The sequence below is a fragment of the Calidris pugnax genome, unplaced genomic scaffold, assembly GCF_001431845.1.
Source record: "Calidris pugnax isolate Ruff unplaced genomic scaffold, ASM143184v1 scaffold8, whole genome shotgun sequence".
NCBI classification, from domain to species: Eukaryota; Metazoa; Chordata; class Aves; order Charadriiformes; family Scolopacidae; genus Calidris; species Calidris pugnax.
Window position 1 is genome coordinate 24343629 of NW_015090830.1, and position 27833 is coordinate 24371461.

Consider the following 27833-nt stretch of genomic DNA (forward strand, 5'->3'; position numbering starts at 1 on the left):
ACAGAAAAGCCTTTAGATTCCCCTCTAGGCATCTGAGTTAGTGTCTGAAATTCTGGAGAGTTGTAAGCTTAATGGACATGGTTTAAACCAAAACATTTCGCCTCTCAGTTTGCATGGATTGAAAATACTCAGGAACCATTCCATGGGCTGATCTTGTAAACTGCAAGTCATTCAGCCTCTGTAACTAGATTATTTTAGCAAGTGTGGCTGAGTTCATATCACATTTTAGATATCATCTGTTGGCCTGTAACAGCACACAGCATGAGAGCATCTGCATGTCCACACTAAGTACGAAATCCAAGACAAAAGCACAAGGAAAAACACAGTTCTGCAAAGGGCTATTTATCCAACTGCATTTTTCCGATCAGAGCCTTCTCATAATATTGTCTTTTCCACCCCAAAACCTAAGAATACCCAATATGAGTTAAGATCTGGGTGCACCCTGGCATAGAAAAATTCATTATCAACTCTCTGCTAATTCATCCTACGACAAGAAGTTTCCATAAGCAAAGTTACACCATGGTCCATGATATGGTACCAGTTATGGCTAATGTTGCTTTCCCAGTCTGCAACTGCACTGCCTGGTGAAAGCCTTTATTCAGCACAGCCTCCTCTTAAACCCTTGCAATAGCCTACACAAAGTACATAAAAACTACCAGTCAAACCCACCCTAAACTGGTGACTCCTTCTCAGGGACAAGACGACGCTGAAACTGTTTATCAGAACTTGTAATTCTTCAAGGGCGGTGGGTGGGGAAGCTTCCAATAATTCCATTAATTATGGCTTTAATTCAAATAACTCATCCTGTGTTTTGGCTTTGCAAAAATGTCAGTCAGCAGTGTTTTGAAACCTATTTTCCTTGTGGTTTCTAATTTTACATGAAGTAGAACGAGCCATAAAAATTAAGCGTTACTGGAAATCTTAATTACCTGATTCTGACAAAGCTCTGAATAGCTGTGTATTGAATTACACCCCCTATTAATGTGGCCTTTCCTCCCTCATTCACAGCAGTCCTCATCACCCGTACTCATTAGCTCTATTCACTTGTAGCATTCCTCGTTAGCCACTCGCAGGAGCATACAGAATGATAAAATTTCACTTTTTGAGGTACATTTGTAAATTTTAAAGGAAGACTAGTGAGTCCTCCCTGGTATCACCAACACACAGTTGTATCCATTGCCTTAGCAAGGCTTTCAATGCTGTCTCCCACAATGTTCCTGTATCCACGCTGGGACATTGGAGTTTGGATGGGTGGACAACTAGATGGGACTCATCCTGGCTGAGATGATCACCCTCTCAGGGCAGCAGTTAGTGGGTTATACTCTGAATGCCTGTGGCAAGAGAGCTCTTCAGAGAGCTATCTTCAAACTCATGCTGTTAAAGACTTGATTTTAAAGAAATGATTTGGAGAAGGCAACAACATGCCCTTCATGAAGCTGGCGGATGGCAGGAGACTGTGGGACACTTGGTCTACCATTCAGAAGGACCCAGGTAAGCTGACAGGAACCTCACAAAACTCAGCAAGGACCAACACAAAGCTGTTGTGCCTGGAAAAGGAGGTGCCCTTGCAGTGATACAGGCTGGGGAGTTGCCATGTGGAAAAGGCCTTGGAGATCCTGGTGGGCAGAGTGTTGAGCAGGAGGCTCTGACAGCAGAGATGGCCAACAGCATCCCAGGCCATATAAGCAGGAGAGTGGCAAAGAGACTGAGAGAAGTGATTGTTCCCCCTTTACTCCTCCCTAGACCACACCTATAACACGTTGTTCAGTTCTGGACCCCACAAAACAGTAAAGATGTTGATAAACCACAGCAAATTTAGTAGAGGGTCCCCAAGATGGCTCAGGGCTGCAGCACTTGCACTTGTGAGCAGAGACTGAGGGAGCTGGACGTATTCAGCCTGGAGAAAAGAAGGTTTTGAGAGGACCTCACAGCAGCCTGCCAGTACCTACAAGGGGGTTCACAAAGAGCCAGGTTCTTCCCAGTGTACTGGGGCACTCAATGTCTTCTGCACCTCTGACTTCATTATGTTTGGTGGGAGGACAATAGACAACGAGCATAAACTGAGACAAGGGAGGTCCATACTGGCTGTAACAAGACTTTTTTTTCCCTATGAGGACAGCCAAGAGGTGGAACAGCTGCCCAGAGTTGGCTGTGCAATCTCTATCATTGGAGAGGTTTCAGATCTGACTGGATAAATTCCTGAGCAATCTGGTCTGACTTCATAGCTGTCCCCTTTTTCAGTAGGATACTGGATTAGACACCTCCTGAGATCCCTTCAAACCTGAATTATCCTATGACTAATTAGGAAGAAACGAATAGTCACATAAAATATGGGAGGGTTAATTTACTCAATGAATATTACCTTGGTCACTCCTGTTGAAATAAGAGTAAAATGCAACCACAAATCCTCTCTGCTGCCCACCACCGGGTGCGTAGGGAGAGCCCACAACCAGATCAGCGTTTCCATCCCTGTCAACATCAGCTGCCAGGAGGGACCAACCAAGGTTACAGTAGGAATACTGCAATAAACAGTTAGTTTAAGCCTGAAATGGAACTGAAACCACCAATTCTGTAACAAAACACAGCAATTTACTTCTAAAGAGCTAACTTTGGCTGTTTCTGATCAAATTACCCTCCCACTCCCTGACTTCAATTTTGTTTTCTTTGGCTTTTGGGTTTGAGGTTTTTTGTTTGTTTGTTTGTAGTTTTTTTTTTGAGGGCTATGCATTTTTCTGTTCACCCTGCTGCCTGCCCTGCACTGGAGTACAAATGTCTTTCCTACGTACAACCAACATAGGTGAGCACCTCCTTTCACCATCTCCATCAATCTAAATTCCCTTGCAACAAGAAGCTTGATTTTAACCTTTTTTTTTTTTTAAGCCCATAAGCCCCTTTCCCCTTTATCCCACCTCCAGCCTGCGTAGCCCTGTGTTAACCCAAATGATATACCTCACAAGTGATGGTAACGTTCGGTTCAGATGCCAAGCCTCTTCCCTCAGTGCCAAAATAGACATACACAGCACCCTAAACAGCAAGAAAAGCAAACACAGCATGAGAGCATCTGCATGTCCACACTAAGTACGAAATCCAAGACAAAAGCACAAGGAAAAACACAGTTCTGCAAAGGGCTATTTATCCAACTGCATTTTTCCGATCAGAGCCTTCTCATAATATTGTCTTTTCCACCCCAAAACCTAAGAATACCCTTGCTGTAATGGGTACTGTTATAACCAGACAACAAACTGGATAGGTACATTTTCATCACATGGTGGGTAAGGAGCAAGGACAGTATACTGTATATTTACACTTGTTATGCACACATTCAGGTGGCTCAAATTTTGTTAATTATTATTTAATGCAATGGCACACAGTGCCAGGCACAACAGATGCATGCAATTTTCCAAGCTAGTGGGTCTACAGAAAAGCCTTTAGATTCCCCTCTAGGCATCTGAGTTAGTGTCTGAAATTCTGGAGAGTTGTAAGCTTAATGGACATGGTTTAAACCAAAACATTTCGCCTCTCAGTTTGCATGGATTGAAAATACTCAGGAACCATTCCATGGGCTGATCTTGTAAACTGCAAGCCATTCAGCCTCTGTAACTCCATTATTTTAGCAAGTGTGGCTGCGTTCATATCACTGTTTAGATATCATCTGTTGGCCTGTAACAGCAGATGAGAAGGCTCACTGACCCATGAGGTCCATTCTAGACTCTCTGCTCCTAAATAAAAAGGGTGGACTCGTATTCCATGAATGGCCCCTTACATTTCCTGCACATCAGTCCTGCAAAGCTGCAATCTGATCTGGATTTGTAATGTGCAAAAAGGCCACTGAAAGAGAGATACAGATGGCTGTCATTGCTCTAGTCAGAGTACCCACAAACGTTATCAACTTTTAAGTTTCCATTTAGGCATCTGAGTTAGTATCTGAAATTCTGAAGAGTTGTAAGCTTAATGGACGTAGTTTAAACCAAAACATTTTGCCTCTCAGTTTGCATGGATTGAAAATACTCAGGAACCATTCCATGGGCTGATCTTGTAAACTGCAAGTCATTCAGCCTCTGTAACTAGATTATTTTAGCAAGTGTGGCTGAGTTCATATCACATTTTAGATATCATCTGTTGGCCTGTAACAGCAGATGACAAGGCTCACTGACCCATGAGGTCCGTTCTAGACTCTCTGCTCCTAAATAAAAAGGGTGGACTCGTATTTCATGAATGGCCCCTTACATTTCCTGCACATCAGTCCTGCAAAGCTGCAATCTGATCTGGATTTGTAATGTGCAAAAAGGCCACTGAAAGAGAGATACAGATAGCTGTCATTGCTCTAGTCAGAGTACCCACAAACGTTATCAACATTTGTGTTTAAATTACAATGTCACCTTGAGCAACAACAGAAATTCCCTCTCTTATTCCACTGTCCAAGAAAATGCATATCAATAAAAGTGTTCCATTTGGAGGGGGATAAAACCCAACAAACACATGCGTGTGGCTTACTTTGTAAGTAAGAAACTGCGATCCCACAGAAGGTGCTCCAATTGCCAGATCTGGCACTCCATCCTCATTGAAGTCCAGGACTGCCAATGCAGAACCAAATCTTCCTGAAGGCTAAAAGAAGAGGGATTGCTGTCAGGAAATAACAGACGTTTTCAAGACAAAGCCATCAGAACCTAACACACATTTGCAATCACAGCACAGGGAAGAACCAGTAACAGAGATGACAAAAATCTATCCCAACAATTCTTAAGATGTTTCTTAGCATCGCTGTTCTCCCAAGTAATAACCATCAGCCTAATACACTAACTCGGAGTCAACTGCTCTGTTTGAGCAAGTGGAGGTGTTAAAATGCAAGATAACTGAGCACAACACAGTGCTGCTTTGCTATTTCTCCCTCTGAGCCTAGTGCACCATTGATGTGAAGCTTCTGACCTTTCCCAATAACAGCATGATAGGTGTGAAGCACTGAAACACTCTGTAAGACGACAGCAGCTGTTACTCCACGGTTTATAAACACAGAAACAGATTAAAAGGAAATGTATCTCATCTCTCTCTATTCTCTTCTTTGTGAAAAGAGATACTTTCTACAAAGGATCCTCTTTATTACTTATACTTATTTGATCCTGCTTCTCAGTTACAAGCCAGTCCCCATCGTGTCAAATCATAGTCTTCTCTTCTTTTAAAATAACAGGTACTCTTAGTAAAGACAAACAATGGTTTTGTGAGAAGTTATCGATTAATGAAAAAATGTAGCTTCAAAGGAATTGAAACTTATATTGAATTAATCATTTTAGACGAAAAAGAAAGAGAAAAATCAGAGTATTTTCTTAAATGCAGGGACACGAATGAGCTATACTGTGACTGACAGAGACATTACTTCAGTTTTATTCAAGGGCAAATTATGTTTTAATACCCACTTACCTGGCACAGCAATAAAAGTGAACCTACAGATCACCGCTGCTTTAATCGTTCCTGTGACTTAAGGAATGGTTATATTTCTTGAAAAGTATATTTCAGGAATAATCCTCATCCATATTAATGATACTGTCGGTCAGTCAAAATTTACCACTTTTTCAGGAAAAAAACTGTAAGTGATAAAATATCTGCCTTGACGCCTCACCTGATGGCCCTGCAGTACTTGGTCAGCTTTCCCATCTAGATCCATGTCCTCTGGTGGCAAACCTGCCTGGTTGCCATAGACCACGTAGACCCGTCCTATCTGAACACGGCCCAACGTGCTGTACCCTGGGGCTCCAACCACCAGATCTTCATACCCATCCTGGTTTAGGTCAGCTGAGATCATTGCCCTGAACAGCAAAGGGAGTCAACAAAACCACAGCATTAGCTTCCAGGCTACCACAACATTAGCAGAAAATAAATACTGTTGCTTCTTTCAGGTAAACCAAGACCAGTCTTTCCCCATTTATTTTTGTAAAAATCTACACAGCATTTTTCATATCACATATTTTAATTTTGTTTTCTTGAATTAAATAAAAACAAATCTTCCATTAATGCATCTGAGATCCATAGGAACAGCTTTTAATTAAACATCTTTTTAACTGAACCTCTGATTTAATCAATGGACTGAAGATAAACAAAGGGATCACAGGCATCAGTAACACGTTGGAGTTTAGAGAGGGAATGTGGAGAGAAAAGAACGAACTCCTGTTAATTTGGCTGGTATGAAGTAAACTCAAGAATTAAATCTTCAAATTTTGAGTGAGAAGAAATAAAGTAAGAGGAGCAGCAATTAAATTCGTCTTATTACTCTTCTTTGTTGCAAGTCAAGCTAGAACCTCTCTGGCAAGAAGAAAGAATACACCTCTTTCTGTGTCCTAGGTATATCTTCAAACTCCCTATTAATCTTGTAGTGTTTCCAAGAACACTTGGTAGGTACCATCAGCGACCAATTTGGGACAGACAATTAATTCTGCAAAGATAAGTCAATAACTAAAAAAGGGTAACAATGTTCCTATACTGCTCGAGAAAGAATACACCTCTTTCTGTGTCCTATGTATATCTTCAAACTCCCTATTAGCCTTGTAGTGTTTCCAAGAACCCTTGGTAGGCACCATCAGTGATCAATTTGGGACAGACAATTAATTCTGCACAAAGATAAATCAATAACCAAAAAAGGGTAACAATGTTCCTATACTGCTCAGAACTAGAACTGATGTTGGTTGGCATTTTGGTTCCTTCCATTCTGAGCTTGATCACACACACAGCATTGAGCTCCTTCACCACGGAGAGAACGTAAAAAAATAACAAGACAACCCTTCCAAAGAAAGAGGTTTGCTGACTAGAATTCACATCTGAATGGAAATTTTGCTCTTGATACAATTTTTTCAGTACCAACACAGGGAGACTTATGCTCATGTCTGAACGAAAGGTCTTATGGGTTTACTTGTTCTTCAAGAAAATATAAGCCAGATTTGTACCACTAATTGATTTGGATTGTCACCTTAAAAGAGTGTCCAAAGAACAAACATCAATATTTTGGTGGATATGCAAATTTTTCAGATATTAAGAGGAAGGCGGGAGAAAAAATATTACCAACCATCCAAGTCTAGCATAGGGTGAAGTCAGAAAATATGAAGCCTTTGGCTGGGAGATGTGCTGAGAAGATTTCTGGTGTGCTAATGCTCTCCAGACACTGCTTGCAAAAGCACGGTTTATCAAGCGGAGGGAATTCTGAAACAAAAATAACAAAGAGACACAAGAATGGCTGAAACTCGAGAACATCAGGGAACACCTCAAAAGACAAGTCACCAACGGTGGAAATCACCACGTTGATCTAAGTGGACTCTGAGTCAGGACATAAGCACCACTTCAGAAAGAGACAAAAATCTGTCTGCTCTAAATGGAGCACTGCTAATTGTTCACTGCTATGCTTTGTTGGGATTCTCAACCCCCCAAAGTGATCACATGATCCTGTAAAATGTAAAAAAATAAAGTGTAAATACTAAAAATATATTTGCCATTTTTGGCACTGCAAGATGTGTTCTAACTTCACTATACAATAAACAATGTGCAAAAATTGAATATTTACGATGCACTTCTAAATTAACAATTAAACTTCTAGATTAACAATGGTTCTGGAAGCTGCATAAAGTGAAGCTAGAGGCTTCTGTTAACATCCAGAGACTGTGCTCCATCGCGCAGCATTTCAGACAGAAATTAGAACAATTTTATGCTGACCTGAATTTTACCTGCTTCATCTGTCACTTCTCACTTACCGTTGCCCAAGATTCTATTTTGAAGTGAACTCCTCTGTCTGTATAATTTATATTCTTTCCAAGTGTTTTTGTAAGCAAAGAAGTTGTATTCTTGGGACGTTCATGCTTCGATTGTTTGTTTCTGCTGAAATAAAGAAGACAGCAATAGCAATTAATACAACTGAATTAATGACTTGAGTATTTTATGACAAAGCCAGCAGAGGCAAACATATTGCACGCAATCAGGTGGTCATTTCTCCCGTGTACAACTCCCAGTAAAGCTGGTTTCTCTTGAGATGTTTGCTCAGAGGAATGCATACACTTGTGCTCCAAACAGCTGAGTTCTGTATTTCTGTACGTAAATCAGGAGAGAATCACAGAATCTTCTAGGTTGGAAGGGACCTTAAAGATCATGTTCTCCAAGCCTTAAAGACTCATCTTCCATTAATGCATCTGAGATCCATAGGAACTGCTTTTAATTAAACGTCTTTTTAACTGAACCTCTGATTTAATCAATGGACTTAAGATAAGCAAAGGGATCACAGGCATCAGTAACACGTTGGAGTTTAGAGAGGGAATGTGGAGAGAAAAGAACGAACTCCTGTTAATTTGGCTGGTATGAAGTAAACTCAAGAATTAAATCTTCAAATTTTGAGTGAGAAGAAATAAAGTAAGAGGAGCAGCAATTAAATTCGTCTTATTACTCTTCTTTGTTGCAAGTCAAGCTAGAACCTCTCTGGCAAGGAGAAAGAATACACCTCTTTCTGTGTCCTATGTATATCTTCAAACTCCCTATTAGCCTTGTAGTGTTTCCAAGAACCCTTGGTAGGCACCATCAGTGATCAATTTGGGACAGACAATTAATTCTGCACAAAGATAAATCAATAACCAAAAAAGGGTAACAATGTTCCTATACTGCTCAGAACTAGAACTGATGTTGGTTGGCATTTTGGTTCCTTCCTTTCTGAGCTTGATCACACACACAGCATTGAGCTCCTTCACCACGGAGAGAACGTAAAAAAATAACAAGACAACCCTTCCAAAGAAAGAGGTTTGCTGACTAGAATTCACATCTGAATGGAAATTTTGCTCTTGATACAATTTTTTCAGTACCAACACAGGGAGACTTATGCTCATGTCTGAACGAAAGGTCTTATGGGTTTACTTGTTCTTCAAGAAAATATAAGCCAGATTTGTACCACTAATTGATTTGGATTGTCACCTTAAAAGAGTGTCCAAAGAACAAACATCAATATTTTGGTGGATATGCAAATTTTTCAGATATTAAGAGGAAGGCGGGAGAAAAAATATTACCAACCATCCAAGTCTAGCATAGGGTGAAGTCAGAAAATATGAAGCCTTTGGCTGGGAGATGTGCTGAGAAGATTTCTGGTGTGCTAATGCTCTCCAGACACTGCTTGCAAAAGCACGGTTTATCAAGCGGAGGGAATTCTGAAACAAAAATAACAAAGAGACACAAGAATGGCTGAAACTCGAGAACATCAGGGAACACCTCAAAAGACAAGTCACCAACGGTGGAAATCACCACGTTGATCTAAGTGGACTCTGAGTCAGGACATAAGCACCACTTCAGAAAGAGACAAAAATCTGTCTGCTCTAAATGGAGCACTGCTAATTGTTCACTGCTATGCTTTGTTGGGATTCTCAACCCCCCAAAGTGATCACATGATCCTGTAAAATGTAAAAAAATAAAGTGTAAATACTAAAAATATATTTGCCATTTTTGGCACTGCAAGATGTGTTCTAACTTCACTATACAATAAACAATGTGCAAAAATTGAATATTTACGATGCACTTCTAAATTAACAATTAAACTTCTAGATTAACAATGGTTCTGGAAGCTGCATAAAGTGAAGCTAGAGGCTTCTGTTAACATCCAGAGACTGTGCTCCATCGCGCAGCATTTCAGACAGAAATTAGAACAATTTTATGCTGACCTGAATTTTACCTGCTTCATCTGTCACTTCTCACTTACCGTTGCCCAAGATTCTATTTTGAAGTGAACTCCTCTGTCTGTATAATTTATATTCTTTCCAAGTGTTTTTGTAAGCAAAGAAGTTGTATTCTTGGGACGTTCATGCTTCGATTGTTTGTTTCTGCTGAAATAAAGAAGACACCAATAGCAATTAATACAACTGAATTAATGACTTGAGTATTTTATGACAAAGCCAGCAGAGGCAAACATATTGCACGCAATCAGGTGGTCATTTCTCCCGTGTACAACTCCCAGTAAAGCTGGTTTCTCTTGAGATGTTTGCTCAGAGGAATGCATACACTTGTGCTCCAAACAGCTGAGTTCTGTATTTCTGTACGTAAATCAGGAGAGAATCACAGAATCTTCTAGGTTGGAAGGGACCTTAAAGATCATGTTCTCCAACCGTCAACCTAACTGACAAAAATAGACACCCACACAACAAACAAGGAGCATCATCACTAACCCATACCTCCCAGCACTACATCAACCCGTCTCTTGAACACCTCCAGGGATGGTGCCTCAACCACCTCCCTGGGCAGCCCATTTCAATGTCTGAAAAGAACTTAGCTATGATAAGGGTTAACATGAATCAGTAGTTTCACGATTAGTGGAACAAAAAGTGACAACCAAATAAAGTGCACAGACTTAGCACTTCAAGCACTAGGTAAGTATTCTTGTCTTGGAAGGTAAAAATGTCTCCTAGGTTGTGCACAGTTCCCCTATACAAAGCTTGCTTATTCACGTTAGGAGGATCTCAAATTCACACACAAGAAGATAAACCAAAAGTTCTCTTAATTTTCCATAGCTCACTGTCCACACCAGAGGAAAGCTCTCCTTTCACCAGTAAATCTTTGAACTCTCAGAGCTATACTCACACAGAATTGTCCTTGTGCTCCCCTGTGCAGTTTATAAACAGCGGGTTCTCAGGCAGGAAGCAGCCACTAAAGAAACACACAGAACACATTTTAAAGATTTTTTCCACAATGGAAGTGAAACTAAAAAAATGCAACTTTTATCCTCAGTGATATCCTCTGTTAGAAGTCATCACTGTTCTCAAGAAACCCTGTTTATTCAAAATCAGAGCATCATTATAATCCTTAGAAACCCCTTTCATATTTATTCTAATGACCTTGATTAGGCTCTATATGAATCTCATATGTATTTATATAACTCTTCAAGGAAATTTACTGTCACATGTTCTGCTAATTCTGTTAATCTAAAGCACTTCTAATGGAAGTGCCATTCTGGAACAAAGAACACAACAGATTATGCCACGCTGTATTTAAACCATCATTTCCCAAAATAGCTGCAGTGATATTTTCTATGTAAATGGAAGGATTAATTGCCACAGTTGGTCTTACAAAGTTATTCACAGTAAGAGCACATTTGTAACAAAGCGGTACAAGGCTAGAACTTCTATAAAAATATATTATTCTAAGTACAAGTCTGAGTTTCCAGCACTATATATGCTTACTCTTTCTAATCCTATTTCCCTTAAGTGTCTGAAGGCAATACCTGGCCTCCCCTAGGAAGGGACACTGCTCAGACTGCCAGGCCAGGCAGAACCTCAGGGCACAGCTATATGATATTTAAGCAGGCCTTTAAGTATATCTTAAAGAATACCCCAAATTTTCCCTGTTAAGTATCAGCTGGACATGCCAGAGCCTTCCCTGGGGAGAGGAGTGTGAACATATAATACATGTGAACTCCAGGCCTGTGTAGTCCTGTGCACTGGGGTAAAAGACAGCCACAGAAATCCCTTGGTCCAAGTGAGGATTTAAAGCTCAGCACCTCTTCTAGGAAAGAACCTGCCTTCAGAAGAACAATTAAATGGGTGTCAGAACTTGGCTGCTGTGCTTCATATCGCAGGAAACACGCTATACCTGGTTCCGTTCTCCAGCATGTGGCTCGTCAGCTCAAAAATGTTGTTTGTCCAGAAGGCCATGTCATCCACTCCTCCAAGGAAATACTCATGGAACTTCTCCACCAGAAATGGAGATTTACTGGCATATGTTGGAAAAAGCTAAGAGGCAAGCAACATACTTAGTAAAATGGATTACCTTGTCTTCCCACTATATGTTGATTTTTATAAAGAAAACAGAAAACCAACCTTGGCAACAGCAAGCCTCTCTCCGTGCCTGAAAAAAAAAATAATCTTCAGAAATAAATTTGCTTCAGTAAATAATATTTACTTATTTAAGCAGTTCTTTTCAAGATTTATGTATGGTAAATACTATGCAAGTCACTACATTTCCTTGCTGGTTTTTAATACATTTTTAAAAGTTGCAATGTGAGAAATAATGATATTAACTTTATGGCTGCCCTTATTTTGGGGTGATACACAGTGTTTGCTGCGTGACTGCTGGTAATTACCTGAAATAAAGGATGCAGCTAGGCTGCTTAAGATATTAAAAAGCAGACATTGCCAAATAACAAAAAAGTTCCTTTTGAATTATTCTTGGACTTGAAAGGATCTACATGAAGTGTAGGTAAATGACCTCTTTAGGTGTGTACACTACCCCTTCAGTATGTGAAAATTATATTGCTAACATGCTAGAATGCAATGATACTTGAAGGCACAGCTGTTCTCAAATAATTAAGCATTAATGTGTTAAACAGCCAAGTTGTTGAATCTGTGGTGTAATAATGAATTTAAAAGTCATTAAGCAGTCCGAATTTGTATTCTAGCCATTAAAAAAATTCAGATGCTTTATGGTTTTGGGCTCTAGTAGGGAATCTAGATTGCTAGCCTTGATGTATAAGGCATTTCAAATAGGATTCTAAATTTTCCTACATATGTTTCTCTGATGAAAACCCAGACAAAGCTATTCAACTTACAGTTCAAGAAACAGCAGGTAAGTACAGTCAGTAATTGTGCTTTCAGTTACGACCTCTCTTCCATAAAATTCCTTATAGATAGCTGCTAGGTCTTTGACAGGTACATACCTAAAAACAAGACAAAGGTATTATAATAAGAAATTTTCCACATCACCTGACACAAGATTACAGTTTTTGTGATAACAATAGCCTGCTTTAAAATATTCTAAAGGTCATGAAGATTTACAGATGCTACAAAGACCAGGACTGCAGGTGCAGGTACTCTCTGCACAAAGGTTAGGATTAGGTTCTTCCTCTTATTTAGGTTCAAAGAAACCTGAAGAACCATTCCCCTGTGGCTACTGCTGGTAGAACTTCCACACTCCCCACACTGGTTCCCTGCCTCCATGATCACATACTCTTGGAGGATGTCCTCCAACTCTCTGCTGTGCCAAATCTACTCCTAGCCAAGCAGACATTTTCCACAGCTGTGCCAAAGTTGTATTAATCAAAGGTGCCTTCTACACCTAGATTAACTACATCCTACTTAAAAAAAAAGACTCAAATGACCTACTTTATCAGCAGAAAAAAAGGCATGGGAGTTTTTTATTTCAGTCAAAAACTGTGAGAAAAAAAAATGTGTTTATCCAAAACTGCTGCTTCTTTATATGCTTTTAAAACCTGCCTGAATTCCACAACATCTATAACCATAAACATCATCAATTTCCAAAACTTTAAATGGAAATCTAAGGAAGATTTATTTAACTGAGTTATTTAACTAATTGCTAGGACATTCCAGCAAATCATTTTCACTGATTATTTTATATATAACTACTCATAATTCCCCTCAGAGAGAAATAATTTAAATCTTTCTTGCTGTGTTCCTATGTGTAAAATTCTTTTTTGTTTTGTCCTTCCAGTTTGTCATGTCAGGGAACAGTAAATATGCATATAAGGAATGCCAAACTCAGAAAAATTCCAATAGCTGCAAGAGTTTCTTTTGAATGAAAGACAAAGGATAGCATTTTGTTAAAAACATAGCGTGTATGCAGAGTAAGCAGAAATAATTATTAAAGAAGGTAACCTCATTATCTTACCAATTCGAGGCCAGATAACTGAAGTCCAGCTCAAACTGACTCACTACATCTCCTCCTGCAGATAGAAGAATGAAAAAAACCCACAAAGCCCAACAAACCAAACCTGTTAAGTATTAATCATGGATAACAGCATGGATGAAGCTATGTATGCCTATGTTATCTATGTTTATACAGTAGATCCTCCAGCTATATATTTAGAATACATAAATGGTTCACCTGAAAGCATACTTTCAGAGAATAAGAATAGTGTAAAGTTTAAAAACACAGTAGTGACTCCCTTTAAATTTTTCTGACCTTCAGCCTGTGTTTTGGTTTTAATACAAATATCCACCTGCCCTATCATGTCTCCTGAAACATGGAGCATGAGAACAGGTATAGAAAGGCTTTGCAAACTATAGGGGAGAGTGAGAATACAGTGTCCTTAGGACTCATTCTTGGCTCCTGTGTTGCACAGGGTAAGAGCCAGAATCACCCATGTGGTTTTGAAGGGGACTAGTTATTCCAAAGGAAGGATCTACAATGAGCAAACAGGAGCATTACCAAAATCGCCAACATTGTGAGCTTCTGAGTATGAACCATGAAAATCGATCTGCAGAAAGAGAAAAAAAAAAAGAAAAAAGAGAACCGTCCGTTTATTTCACTCATCCTTCCATACAAACATAGGAGCAGAAACAAATTGTCCAAGCAGCACTGAAGTTCACAGATCCCAAACCTTCGTTCTTATGGAATGTGTGACATTGCACCTCTTTGAAGATCTTCCTGAAACAAGGCTCCAGCTTTTCTCTGCCCTCCCCACCAGAGTCCAAAGCTAAGCTATCAATTCCAATACAGTCAGTTAAGTTAAAAAAAATAAAATAATACAGGCTTACTTCTCCCATGGCCTTCAGAAATCCTTGGTCGATGCCCAGGCTATGCCAGCTAACATCTGCCACCATATGTGAAGCAATTCCAAACAGGAAAGCCACCAGCTTCTCTGTAGCCTACACAACAACAATCCACGTGTAACATCAGTAATTTTACTCCGGTCTTTAAGAAGTAAGCATTTTACATATGTGCATTATACAGGGATAGAGGTTAGAAACTCTTACAATCCAAGAACTTAGCGTGACAAAGTGTTGGCCGCTTATTCCTTGATGCTGAAGTCACTTTTTGTGACTTGAGAAGCTTTAAGCACTTTGTACAGTCCAAGGCCAAAGAATTACATGGCTAACGTCAGGATAACTTGTGTATTTCAAGTTAGATGTGTACTAAAGTCTTTTTCTGGACTGGGGACAAACACTTCCACTGCCAATGAATGAACCTCCTCTGTCACCACTGAGCTGTGCAGGTACACACAGGAGAGAAAGACCTTTCTGTGCGAGTGCTGTTCGCTGTAAAAGTACCTGATCAAAGACCAGGTATGAAATCACTCATCTTATTCTTTCAATTTCTCCAGAAAAGACTTCTCTGCATTGAAGCATTGTAAGTTCCAGAGGTCTTATAAGAATCTGTAATTGAATAATATAAAAATCTGTAACTGAATCATATTTTTTGATTAATTTATACTGCCCGAGGGTTAACAGTTCACAAGATCAGTCCTACCAATGGCCAGTCAAAAGACAGGCAGATTTGTTTAGGTTTTAAAGAGTTCATGTTTTCAAACACTGTTCCACCTGTATGATTCTCCAGAGCAGGGAGAGAACAGCAAATTCTCCAATAAGGAAAATAAAACAGTATTACTCTTAAAATCATAGACTTTTGATAACTTGTATTTCTTCTGCTCCTATGCAGCTCATATACTATTAAGAAGAGCAAATCAGGACTAAGTCCAAGATTTCACAAGTGAGAATTCTGAACGATGCCTGATTTCCAAGTGGCAAACACTTAACCAGATCTGAAAATAATGCAAGACCACCAATTCCATTTCAAAGTTTGGACCCATGAAATGTATCATAAGCACCAGACCACACTGGAGATAGACTTTGTGTGGAAACTGTCATTTTTTTGTCTGGTAAAGATGAAAACAGGATCTTAAATGTTCCCATATCAGCAGAGACTTTCATTTAAAAACATACACTTTTTTTTCTACACTTCCCAAAGGATGACATTACAACAACAAGTGAAGGTGAAGGAAACAGTAGAATGCAAAGTTAAAAGTTAATGAAATTCTCTTACCTCCTCCCAAGGCTGAGGATAATTCTTTCTGATGTAGTCAATACTTGCACTGAGAAATGGTGACCAGTGAGTGTCCTCAGACACATCATGGAATATTCCTATTGCAATGAAATCATATCAGTATTTGATTTATTCTTTGGGGAAGAAAAAAAAAAAAAAGAAAAAAAAGACAAAGTTTTTCTCCATGAAAAATAACCACAGACTTTTGTTCAATTTCCTATCCTACAGACGATACATTTTGCAAACCACTTATATGAGGAGCCAAATGAGATGTATTTTTATATGATATATACTGTCAAAAGAGATATAGATTTACCTTCTATGATTTTGGTTTGAAGCATCTGAAAATTTTGTGCCTGCTCCCTTTTTCTGTGCCTGTGAGTAGGTACAGTACAACGAAAAACTGCCTCCCAAGAGGCGAGGATAAGGACAGCTGACAGAGAAGCTGTTGACTAAATGAATGCATCAAATTGTGTGGCAGAAAAGCTGATGGGCATGGCAGCCAACTCAAAATATCATGCTCTGGGACAGGTATCAGCTTCCTCAGGGTGGAGGAGAGCTATGTCATCACCATCATTTTCAATAGAATGGCAAACTTGCCAAGATAGAGTCAGTGCAGAAGAAGAAAAAGAGCAGAGGAAAGCAAGAAAAATTAGGTTTTCCTTTGAAGCATCAATTATTATTCTCACTTGGATTTATGCAGAAGAGATTACAGAATCACAGAATGATACGGCGTTGGAAGGGACCTCTGGAGATCATCTGGTCCAACCCCCCTGCCAAAGCAGGTCCACCCAGAGCAGGTTGCACAGGAACTTGTCCAGGTGGGTTTGGAACGTCCCCAGAGACAGAGACTCTGCCACCTCTCTGGGCAGCCTCTTCCAGGGCTCTGCCACCCTCACAGGAAAGAAGTTCCTCCTTATGTGTAGATGGAACTTCTTATGTTCAAGTTTTTGCCCATTATCTCTTATCCTGTCACTGGGCACCACTGAAGAAAGACTGGCCCCATCCTCTTGATACCCACCCTTTAAGTATTTATAGGCATTGATCAGTTTCCCCCTCAGTCTTCTCTTCTCCAGACTAAAAAGACCCAAGTCCCTCAGTCTTTCCTCGTAAAAGAGATGTTCTAGCCCTTAATCATCTCTGTATTATCACCTCTGTTGTACCCTGACCAGCAGTTCCCTGTCCTTCTTGAACTGGGGAGCCCAGAACTGGACAGATTATGTAGGACCTAACAGTGACCTTGCCTAAAAATTTCTGTGTACCTACATAAAGCCAAGGGCAAAGTGATGCTGATGTGACAAGACCAAGCACCACAATATTAAATTCTCTAAGGGGGGAAACAGTAGGCAGGAGACAGATTGTTCAGACTGTCAGTACGCTTGGAGGAAGAGCATGTTTGTTCACACAGAACTCTGAAACTGCAGATTAAGGTATATTAAATGCTGAAGCCAAGAGAGGAGACCTTGTGGGTGATTGAGTCACCTCTTGGTCTCTTGACATTTTACAGTGCAGTTGAACTAGATAACATAAGGATGGGATTTGCTAGACCAAAATTACACGTTCACAGACTAGACTTCTACGTCTATGTTTGTCTCCTGCCTGGAAAGGCAGCTGAGATGGCTTTGCTCTTGGATCTAGAGGCACACCATTAAAACGGCTCAGATCTGCAGAGGTACCTATTTCTTCCACAATGACTGAGAATGCTGACAAGTGGCCCAAGTATAAAACGAGGCAAGATAGACCCCCAACTTCAGTGAAGGAAAGCTACTTTCTAAAAACATTTCCAAATGTATTATTCTCTTATAAAGGTCTACAAAAAGGCTCAAAATATTAACAAAAACGGCAGATCCTTTTGCAAGAAGGTATCTTTGGCCATACCCATTTTCTTACAACATCATAACTATTTTCAACCCTACTAAATTCTATAAGATTTTCACATAAGAATACAGTTGTTACAATGTTAGACTTATACAGCTTTTCTTACCACTTTTGCAGATTGAAGGATAAAAGGCATCAGGATAAATGCTCCCAGCCTGAAATGCGTCTTGGTGGTTTAGCAATAACTGGAAAAGAACGGGGAAAAAGGAATCAGAATGTTATCACACAGCACAAAACCCCAGTTTACAGTCAATATCAAAGATAAAAATTAAATATTCAGCAAGATACAACTATTATCTTGGTAAAATACGTTATTTCAGTATTGTCGTCAATCCCCATCAGTCCCCTTGCTCCCCTCTCCCTTTTAAGTGAAACTAAGCTACTCAGTATATACTGTAATTTGAAAGGCCGTTTAGGAAAGTATTTGTATGATCTAATTTAGGTGTTGGTGAGGTCACCTTCTGAAGGTGCCCTTCTCCTCTTGGTCTAAACATGAAGCCTGGGCTGTGACTTCCATCCTCTGAATCACAGCAGGGCTGTCTGCAGCAGACAACATGACTACTTCCCTTGAGTGATTTTCTACTGTGATCAAAGCTCAAGTTATATAAAATGGTCTTCTTTTACATTGTCCTCAAGGATATTAAAATGTTTTAAACACACGTATGTGTTTTGTTTCTGCGTTTATGAAAACTGTCCACATGCTTACAGTGGTCTGCTGCTCTGCTCTTTCTTTTCCGTGAAAGAAAAAGCTATTTGCACCCATCAGAAATCAGTTAAATAATATATCTGGTGGACTAAATTCAAAACCCTGCTGTCAGTTTGCTGTCCTTGTGTTTATTAGATCTCCTTTCTGAAAGTCCTTTACTGATTCTCCTAACACAAGTACTCACAGAGGGTATGACTTAAGAAGATGGGAAAACATGCAGGAAACCACACACAATTATTATACACTTTATTATAACTGCTACATATTTGTAATAGTGTTCAGAAGGAGTCAAATGATTTTCACTAAAAAAGGTAAAAATACAGACTAGGCAGAATATTTACACAGGCATTACTGAGAATAAAGAAAAGAAAGGCAAGAAGACAGAGAGAAAAACTTTCAGAAGAAAAGTGTACAAAATTAAGTGATAATATGCTTCCTACCTGTCTCAGAAAAACTTTCAGAAGAAAAGGGTGATAATTAAGTGATAATATGCTTCCTACCTGTCTATAATTAACATTCCCTTCACGCTTAATGAAAAATTCCAGAGCTCTATGTGCTGAAAAACAACATATTGAAGTATTGATTTACAGGTACTGTGGCCAGGCCCATGTTTCATTAGAAGCATTATCAAAAGCAGAACACACGGCGTCGTCTCACCTAAGCCAAGTGCCACAGGTGCATGAAACATGATTTCTCAACAAAATGCTGCACCTGTGAGAGGGTGTGTTTTCTCACCTAGGGAGCTAATAAGGAAATGCTGTTTCTGCTGCACATCTGGGCACTGAGATCTCCTCAGTCTCTCTCTGAGACTCCCAACCTTGACCAACAAAGCTGGAGTTCCTTCTCAGGAACTCCCCAAGTCCAGAACTGAGCTCCAGCAGTGAACTGACACCATCACAGCCAGCAAATACCACGTACAGATCATAAAATTCTAGCTGTAAAGGACCCACATGAATTGTATTTTAAATTTCACTGCTGCCCCTATCATTGAAAAAGGTATGTCAGAAATCAACGCGGATGTTTAACAGTTTGACTAATTTTTAACATGTATGAAAACCAACAAAAATATGAAGCCAGCAAGGTAAATAATACTATTTATTCACTGAGTAGGCAGACATTCTTACTGCCAAAATATTTATTGTGCAAGCATAACAAGACAATGAAACAAGCTGACATCACTTTTCTTTAAGGAAGTTTCCTTCTAACTAATGGTAGATCCCAGAGGTGATCTGTTAACACTATTCTAAAAATACTCAATGTTGCCTCTAAGATTATTCAGTTGAAATTGCATGGATGGGTTATTTATTGTCTTACCTTCCCACACGACGTTTTACTCCTTGCTAGAAGCTATTTACAAACTAAAACTGACTGAGATAACCCAGAATACGCTGAATGTAATTTGATCCTTACCAGTTAAATCACATCACAAAAAAAACCCACCCCACTCTCATTCTGGAAAAAGATCAAGACAAAACTGTGTGGGTTTGAATCATCTCTCACTTTGAATTTTACCCACGGATCTAAACTATCCTACACAAATACGTTAAAGATACCTCAAGGATCAACCTTGCACCAAAACAAGAGTAACGTAAAAATAGTAATTAAAAAAATTTTTAAATTTTAAAATTAAAAAAAAAAAAAAAAAACTCTACCACTTTGAGGGTCAGCCAGTTCAAGACACATCTCCCCTTGCAGCATGGGAGAACCTCAGTTTAGCAGTTTGTTTTTTCATCCTCCCCCTCTCCCTCAACCTCTCTCATTATTCCTGTGGGACCAGGTCCTACAAGTTGACACTTAAAACAAGTTTCATGGTGCATCCCCACCATTCCACAGAGCCCCCGTGGGTCTGAGAGCAGCCCCCCCAGGGGGGGAAAAAAAAGAGCCTCCCCACTCAGAGCTGCCTCCAGCAAGGAGGCCGTGGCAATGTAGGACACTGCACAGCTCTGCCAAGCACGCCGAACACCATCAACATTTTGAACAGGCAGAGCTTTTCACCGTTTCAAAAGTACTTTCAGAATTCTGTCCAGGAGAGACTTTGGTGCTGGCTTTGAGTCGGAGGAGTTTTATTCTACAGTTTGTTGTTTTGTTTTTTCCTGGAATATTCAGTATTTGGATTTGGCACTAACTTTCAGTATCTTATCATCATGGACTCTTATTTGCACATTCATAAAAGCATTGATTTTAGCAGCACCAGAGCTAATCCCAGCTTAATGTCATTTTCAGACAAACAGACAAAATTCGTTGTAAATAATGACCCAACAGTTCAGTGTACACATTACTCCTCAGATAACCTAGATCTTTAACTTATATAAATGCAGGTTTTCTGCAATATGCTTCCTTGATTAGAAAAAAAAAGGGCTGCTTTGGGACAGATCCGTAAACACTTGTTTCTCTTCGTAAATTTCTTGCAAATACACTCTGTTCTGCCAAATCGGTTTTCAGAAGCTTATACTCAGTAATTAGAGCCCTGAGCCTGCACAGATGTATGCACTTGCCAAACCTCAGGCAGAGCAACTTCTCCTACCAATTACCATGGGTTTCTTGACATATCGTTAGGAAAAGGGAATGTTTGCAGGACGCTGAGCAAGGGTACAACACTCAGTAAGGGAACATACTCTCAGTCTCAAATGAACACCACGAATCATCCCAGCCTTGAACCTGTTCAGAGGTGCATGTATTCAGCACTTAAAGTCTGGGAAGATGACCTGAATAGAAACAACATCTGAGAAATGGATTTAGAATCAAAACCAGAAGAACAAACAATTAAAACCGCCCATTTTTTATGAGTAAACATTTCAGAATAAGCTCATGCTACTCCTGAGTGTTCCTGCAGGAACTGCAGCAGAAACCAGATTTTAAAAATAACACATGCAAACAAGACATTCAAAACCGAAGTATTTCCCCACTTTGACGTTCACTCAGTTCTCTCCTTCATTGTCTACAAATCTAGGATTTTAAGGCTACAAAGAGCAACCTACCTAGAGACACAGAACAAAATTGTCATCATGTTAGCCGTAGAAACCAACACATTACAGCATTTTACTTATTTTATGCAGGTATGGGAAAGTTAATACATGGCGATTTGAAAACAGAGCTACCACAAATGACCTGGGTGATTGTCTAGTTTAAATATAACAATCCCATCAATTGCGTAAAGTATTCCTCTTCTTTCTCCAAACCAAACCCTGTCTGCCTAAGGCTCACAGACACAAACATTCCAGTTACATAATGCCTGTGTTTTAGAAGACGGAAAAATACGCCACCAAACTGATTCAAGCATTTTGCTTATAAAAACAGTAAAGTTTCAAACACCCAAACCAAACTATTCATCTGTCCTATGTCTGCCACCTCTCTGGGCAGCCTCTTCCAGGGCTCTGCCACCCTCACAGGAAAGAAGTTCCTCCTTATGTGTAGATGGAACTTCTTATGTTCAAGTTTTTGCCCATTATCTCTTATCCTGTCACTGGGCACCACTGAAGAAAGACTGGCCCCATCCTCTTGATACCCACCCTTTAAGTATTTATAGGCATTGATCAGTTTCCCCCTCAGTCTTCTCATCTCCAGACTAAAAAGACCCAAGTCCCTCAGTCTTTTCTCATAAGAGAGATGTTCTAGTCCCTCATCATCTTTGTGGTCCTCTGTTGTACCCTGACCAGCAGTTCCCTGTCCTTCTTGAACTGGGGAGCCCAGAACTGGACAGATTATGTAGGACCTAACAGTGACCTTGCCTAAAAATTTCTGTGTACCTACATAAAGCCAAGGGCAAAGTGATGCTGATGTGACAAGACCAAGCACCACAATATTAAATTCTCTAAGGGGGGAAACAGTAGGCAGGAGACAGATTGTTCAGACTGTCAGTACGCTTGGAGGAAGAGCATGTTTGTTCACACAGAACTCTGAAACTGCAGATTAAGGTATATTAAATGCTGAAGCCAAGAGAGGAGACCTTGTGGGTGATTGAGTCACCTCTTGGTCTCTTGACATTTTACAGTGCAGTTGAACTAGATAACATAAGGATGGGATTTGCTAGACCAAAATTACACGTTCACAGACTAGACTTCTACGTCTATGTTTGTCTCCTGCCTGGAAAGGCAGCTGAGATGGCTTTGCTCTTGGATCTAGAGGCACACCATTAAAACGGCTCAGATCTGCAGAGGTACCTATTTCTTCCACAATGACTGAGAATGCTGACAAGTGGCCCAAGTATAAAACGAGGCAAGATAGACCCCCAACTTCAGTGAAGGAAAGCTACTTTCTAAAAACATTTCCAAATGTATTATTCTCTTATAAAGGTCTACAAAAAGGCTCAAAATATTAACAAAAACGGCAGATCCTTTTGCAAGAAGGTATCTTTGGCCATACCCATTTTCTTACAACATCATAACTATTTTCAACCCTACTAAATTCTATAAGATTTTCACATAAGAATACAGTTGTTACAATGTTAGACTTATACAGCTTTTCTTACCACTTTTGCAGATTGAAGGATAAAAGGCATCAGGATAAATGCTCCCAGCCTGAAATGCGTCTTGGTGGTTTAGCAATAACTGGAAAAGAACGGGGAAAAAGGAATCAGAATGTTATCACACAGCACAAAACCCCAGTTTACAGTCAATATCAAAGATAAAAATTAAATATTCAGCAAGATACAACTATTATCTTGGTAAAATACGTTATTTCAGTATTGTCGTCAATCCCCATCAGTCCCCTTGCTCCCCTCTCCCTTTTAAGTGAAACTAAGCTACTCAGTATATACTGTAATTTGAAAGGCCGTTTAGGAAAGTATTTGTATGATCTAATTTAGGTGTTGGTGAGGTCACCTTCTGAAGGTGCCCTTCTCCTCTTGGTCTAAACATGAAGCCTGGGCTGTGACTTCCATCCTCTGAATCACAGCAGGGCTGTCTGCAGCAGACAACATGACTACTTCCCTTGAGTGATTTTCTACTGTGATCAAAGCTCAAGTTATATAAAATGGTCTTCTTTTACATTGTCCTCAAGGATATTAAAATGTTTTAAACACACGTATGTGTTTTGTTTCTGCGTTTATGAAAACTGTCCACATGCTTACAGTGGTCTGCTGCTCTGCTCTTTCTTTTCCGTGAAAGAAAAAGCTATTTGCACCCATCAGAAATCAGTTAAATAATATATCTGGTGGACTAAATTCAAAACCCTGCTGTCAGTTTGCTGTCCTTGTGTTTATTAGATCTCCTTTCTGAAAGTCCTTTACTGATTCTCCTAACACAAGTACTCACAGAGGGTATGACTTAAGAAGATGGGAAAACATGCAGGAAACCACACACAATTATTATACACTTTATTATAACTGCTACATATTTGTAATAGTGTTCAGAAGGAGTCAAATGATTTTCACTAAAAAAGGTAAAAATACAGACTAGGCAGAATATTTACACAGGCATTACTGAGAATAAAGAAAAGAAAGGCAAGAAGACAGACAGAAAAACTTTCAGAAGAAAAGGGTGATAATTAAGTGATAATATGCTTCCTACCTGTCTATAATTAACATTCCCTTCACGCTTAATGAAAAATTCCAGAGCTCTATGTGCTGAAAAACAACATATTGAAGTATTGATTTACAGGTACTGTGGCCAGGCCCATGTTTCTTTAGAAGCATTATCAAAAGCAGAATACACCACGATGTCTCACCTAAGCCAAGTGCCACAGGTGCATGAAACATCATTTCTAAACAAAATGCTGCACCTGTGAGAGGGTGTGTTTTCTCACCTAGGGAGCTAATAAGGAAATGCTGTTTCTGTTGCACATCTGGGCACTGAGGTCTCCTCAGTCTCTCTCTGAGACTCCCAACCTTGACCAACAAAGCTGGAGTTCCTTCTCAGGAACTCCCCAAGTCCAGAACTGAGCTCCAGCAGTGAACTGACACCATCACAGCCAGCAAATACCACGTACAGATCATAAAATTCTAGCTGTAAAGGACCCACATGAATTGTATTTTAAATTTCACTGCTGCCCCTATCATTGAAAAAGGTATGTCAGAAATCAACGCGGATGTTTAACAGTTTGACTAATTTTTAACATGTATGAAAACCAACAAAAATATGAAGCCAGCAAGGTAAATAATACTATTTATTCACTGAGTAGGCAGACATTCTTACTGCCAAAATATTTATTGTGCAAGCATAACAAGACAATGAAACAAGCTGACATCACTTTTCTTTAAGGAAGTTTCCTTCTAACTAATGGTAGATCCCAGAGGTGATCTGTTAACACTATTCTAAAAATACTCAATGTTGCCTCTAAGATTATTCAGTTGAAATTGCATGGATGGGTTATTTATTGTCTTACCTTCCCACACGACGTTTTACTCCTTGCTAGAAGCTATTTACAAACTAAAACTGACTGAGATAACCCAGAATACGCTGAATGTAATTTGATCCTTACCAGTTAAATCACATCACAAAAAAAACCCACCCCACTCTCATTCTGGAAAAAGATCAAGACAAAACTGTGTGGGTTTGAATCATCTCTCACTTTGAATTTTACCCACGGATCTAAACTATCCTACACAAATACGTTAAAGATACCTTAAGGATCAATCTTGCACCAAAACAAGAGCAATGTAAAAATAGTAATTAAAAAAAAAGTCTATCACTTTGAGGTTCAGCTGGTTCAAGACACATCTCCCCTTGCAGCATGGGAGAACCTCAGTTTAGCAGTTTGTTTTTTCATCCTCCCCCTCTCCCTCAACCTCTCTCATTATTCCTGTGGGACCAGGTCCTACAAGTTGACACTTAAAACAAGTTTCATGGTGCATCCCCACCATTCCACAGAGCCCCCGTGGGTCTGAGAGCAGCCCCCCCAGGGGGGGAAAAAAAAGAGCCTCCCCACTCAGAGCTGCCTCCAGCAAGGAGGCCGTGGCAATGTAGGACACTGCACAGCTCTGCCAAGCACGCCGAACACCATCAACATTTTGAACAGGCAGAGCTTTTCACCGTTTCAAAAGTACTTTCAGAATTCTGTCCAGGAGAGACTTTGGTGCTGGCTTTGAGTCGGAGGAGTTTTATTCTACAGTTTGTTGTTTTGTTTTTTCCTGGAATATTCAGTATTTGGATTTGGCAATAACTTTCAGTATCTTATCATCATGGACTTTTATTTGCACATTCATAAAAGCATTGATTTTAGCAGCACCAGAGCTAATCCCAGCTTAATGTCATTTTCAGACAAACAGACAAAATTCGTTGTAAATAATGACCCAACAGTTCAGTGTACACATTACTCCTCAGATAACCTAGATCTTTAACTTATATAAATGCAGGTTTTCTGCAATATGCTTCCTTGATTAGAAAAAAAAAGGGCTGCTTTGGGACAGATCCGTAAACACTTGTTTCTCTTCGTAAATTGCTTGCAAATACACTCTGTTCTGCCAAATCGGTTTTCAGAAGCTTATACTCAGTAATTAGAGCCCTGAGCCTGCACAGATGTATGCACTTGCCAAACCTCAGGCAGAGCAACTTCTCCTACCAATTACCATGGGTTTCTTGACATATCGTTAGGAAAAGGGAATGTTTGCAGGACGCTGAGCAAGGGTACAACACTCAGTAAGGGAACATACTCTCAGTCTCAAATGAACACCACGAATCATCCCAGCCTTGAACCTGTTCAGAGGTGCATGTATTCAGCACTTAAAGTCTGGGAAGATGACCTGAATAGAAACAACATCTGAGAAATGGATTTAGAATCAAAACCAGAAGAACAAACAATTAAAACCGCCCATTTTTTATGAGTAAACATTTCAGAATAAGCTCATGCTACTCCTGAGTGTTCCTGCAGGAACTGCAGCAGAAACCAGATTTTAAAAATAACACATGCAAACAAGACATTCAAAACCGAAGTATTTCCCCACTTTGACGTTCACTCAGTTCTCTCCTTCATTGTCTACAAATCTAGGATTTTAAGGCTACAAAGAGCAACCTACCTAGAGACACAGAACAAAATTGTCATCATGTTAGCCGTAGAAACCAACACATTACAGCATTTTACTTATTTTATGCAGGTATGGGAAAGTTAATACATGGCGATTTGAAAACAGAGCTACCACAAATGACCTGGGTGATTGTCTAGTTTAAATATAACAATCCCATCAATTGCGTAAAGTATTCCTCTTCTTTCTCCAAACCAAACCCTGTCTGCCTAAGGCTCACAGACACAAACATTCCAGTTACATAATGCCTGTGTTTTAGAAGACGGAAAAATACGCCACCAAACTGATTCAAGCATTTTGCTTATAAAAACAGTAAAGTTTCAAACACCCAAACCAAACTATTCATCTGTCCTATGTGTTATTCACATTTTTAAAAATTATATAGAATGCTTACTGCTTTAACATTATTTCCTCCCTTTGCTTTCCAGCCGAATCTGAACTTAATTCTCTTGCCAAGCAACTCAAAAGACACAAAAATTCATTCTAAACATGTCTTACCGATTTCAACGTGCGTTGAAATTCCACTTGGGATACATCTTTGGCAGAAATGGCATAGTATAACCACGAAAGCACACCACATCTTCAAACCAGCCATGATGCTGGCTGGAACTCCGATTTTCGGAAGCCTGGAGCAGTAGCACTGTGACCTTTGAAATGTAGGTTACGGAGCATGCCTTTTCTTTCAGACATATTGCTGACACAGCAAGCAAAGGAAGGGCAGTCCTCCCGCTGCTCGCCCAGCTCATGGGGCACTCGCCTTACAACAGCTACGTCACATTTCAAAAAAAATGAAAAAGTCAATTGCCAAAGCAGCATTTGTAAAAAAACCACAAGCTTCCGAGTAGTAGGTGATACAAATACGTAGGTTTTGGTGAGCTGATAGGGCATTGCACATATGTGTTTGGGTCTTATGATCCAGACTGAAAGCCCAAAGGATGTATAGGGGGGAATTGAGAATACTCCTGGCACACGTATAGCTATAAACTTCTCTCTGAGCAGGCTGTGGCTCCCAGCCATCCTCATAGAATCATAGAATCGTCTAGGTTGGAAGAGACCCTTGGGATCATCGAGTCCAACCATCTCCCCTACTCTACAAAGTCTTCCCCTACACCATGTCCCTTAGCACTGCATCTAAACGGCCCTTAAACACAGCCAGGGATGGTGACTCCACCACCTCCCTGGGCAGCCTGTTCCAATGCCCTATCACTCTTTTGGTGAAAAATTCTTTCCTAATGTTCAATCTAAACCTACCCTGTTGGAGCCTGAAGCCATTCCCTCCATCCAACCCCAGCCTGGCCACCATACCAGTCCACTGCCCAGACAGTGGGCATGGCATGGCATGGCATGGCATGTGTGGTAGGGCCATGGTGGTCCCCAGCGAGATGGTGGCACTGGGCAGGGGTTTTACACCTGGCTGTGGGACTCACTAGCCACAGGTGAGGACCCACTAGCCAGTGTGACCACAGCCTGCAGCCAGCTGGTGCTCCGGGAGCCATACCAGGAGGCATAAGGCCCCCT

At 40.0% G+C, this 27833-nt stretch overlaps 1 protein-coding gene across 1 annotated transcript in view; it reads right to left on the minus strand.

Annotated features, from left to right (window-relative positions):
- GPLD1 (glycosylphosphatidylinositol specific phospholipase D1) overlaps positions 1–26925 on the minus strand; it is a 36327-nt gene extending 9402 nt beyond the window's left edge. Inside the window, exons 1-17 of the mRNA XM_014940878.1 lie at positions 26814–26925; positions 23866–23921; positions 22827–22905; positions 15775–15872; positions 14490–14600; positions 14161–14209; positions 13621–13675; positions 12545–12652; positions 11817–11844; positions 11590–11729; positions 10582–10647; positions 9707–9830; positions 9028–9161; positions 5615–5801; positions 4495–4605; positions 2950–3024; positions 2363–2519 (exon numbers count right to left, since the gene is read on the minus strand). Coding sequence (XP_014796364.1) covers positions 2363–2519; positions 2950–3024; positions 4495–4605; positions 5615–5801; positions 9028–9161; positions 9707–9830; positions 10582–10647; positions 11590–11729; positions 11817–11844; positions 12545–12652; positions 13621–13675; positions 14161–14209; positions 14490–14600; positions 15775–15872; positions 22827–22905; positions 23866–23921; positions 26814–26910 — 1675 coding nt within the window. The 5' untranslated portion in view covers positions 26911–26925. The remainder of the gene's footprint in view (positions 1–2362; positions 2520–2949; positions 3025–4494; positions 4606–5614; positions 5802–9027; positions 9162–9706; positions 9831–10581; positions 10648–11589; positions 11730–11816; positions 11845–12544; positions 12653–13620; positions 13676–14160; positions 14210–14489; positions 14601–15774; positions 15873–22826; positions 22906–23865; positions 23922–26813) is intronic.
- Positions 26926–27833: the final 908 nt, after the last annotated feature.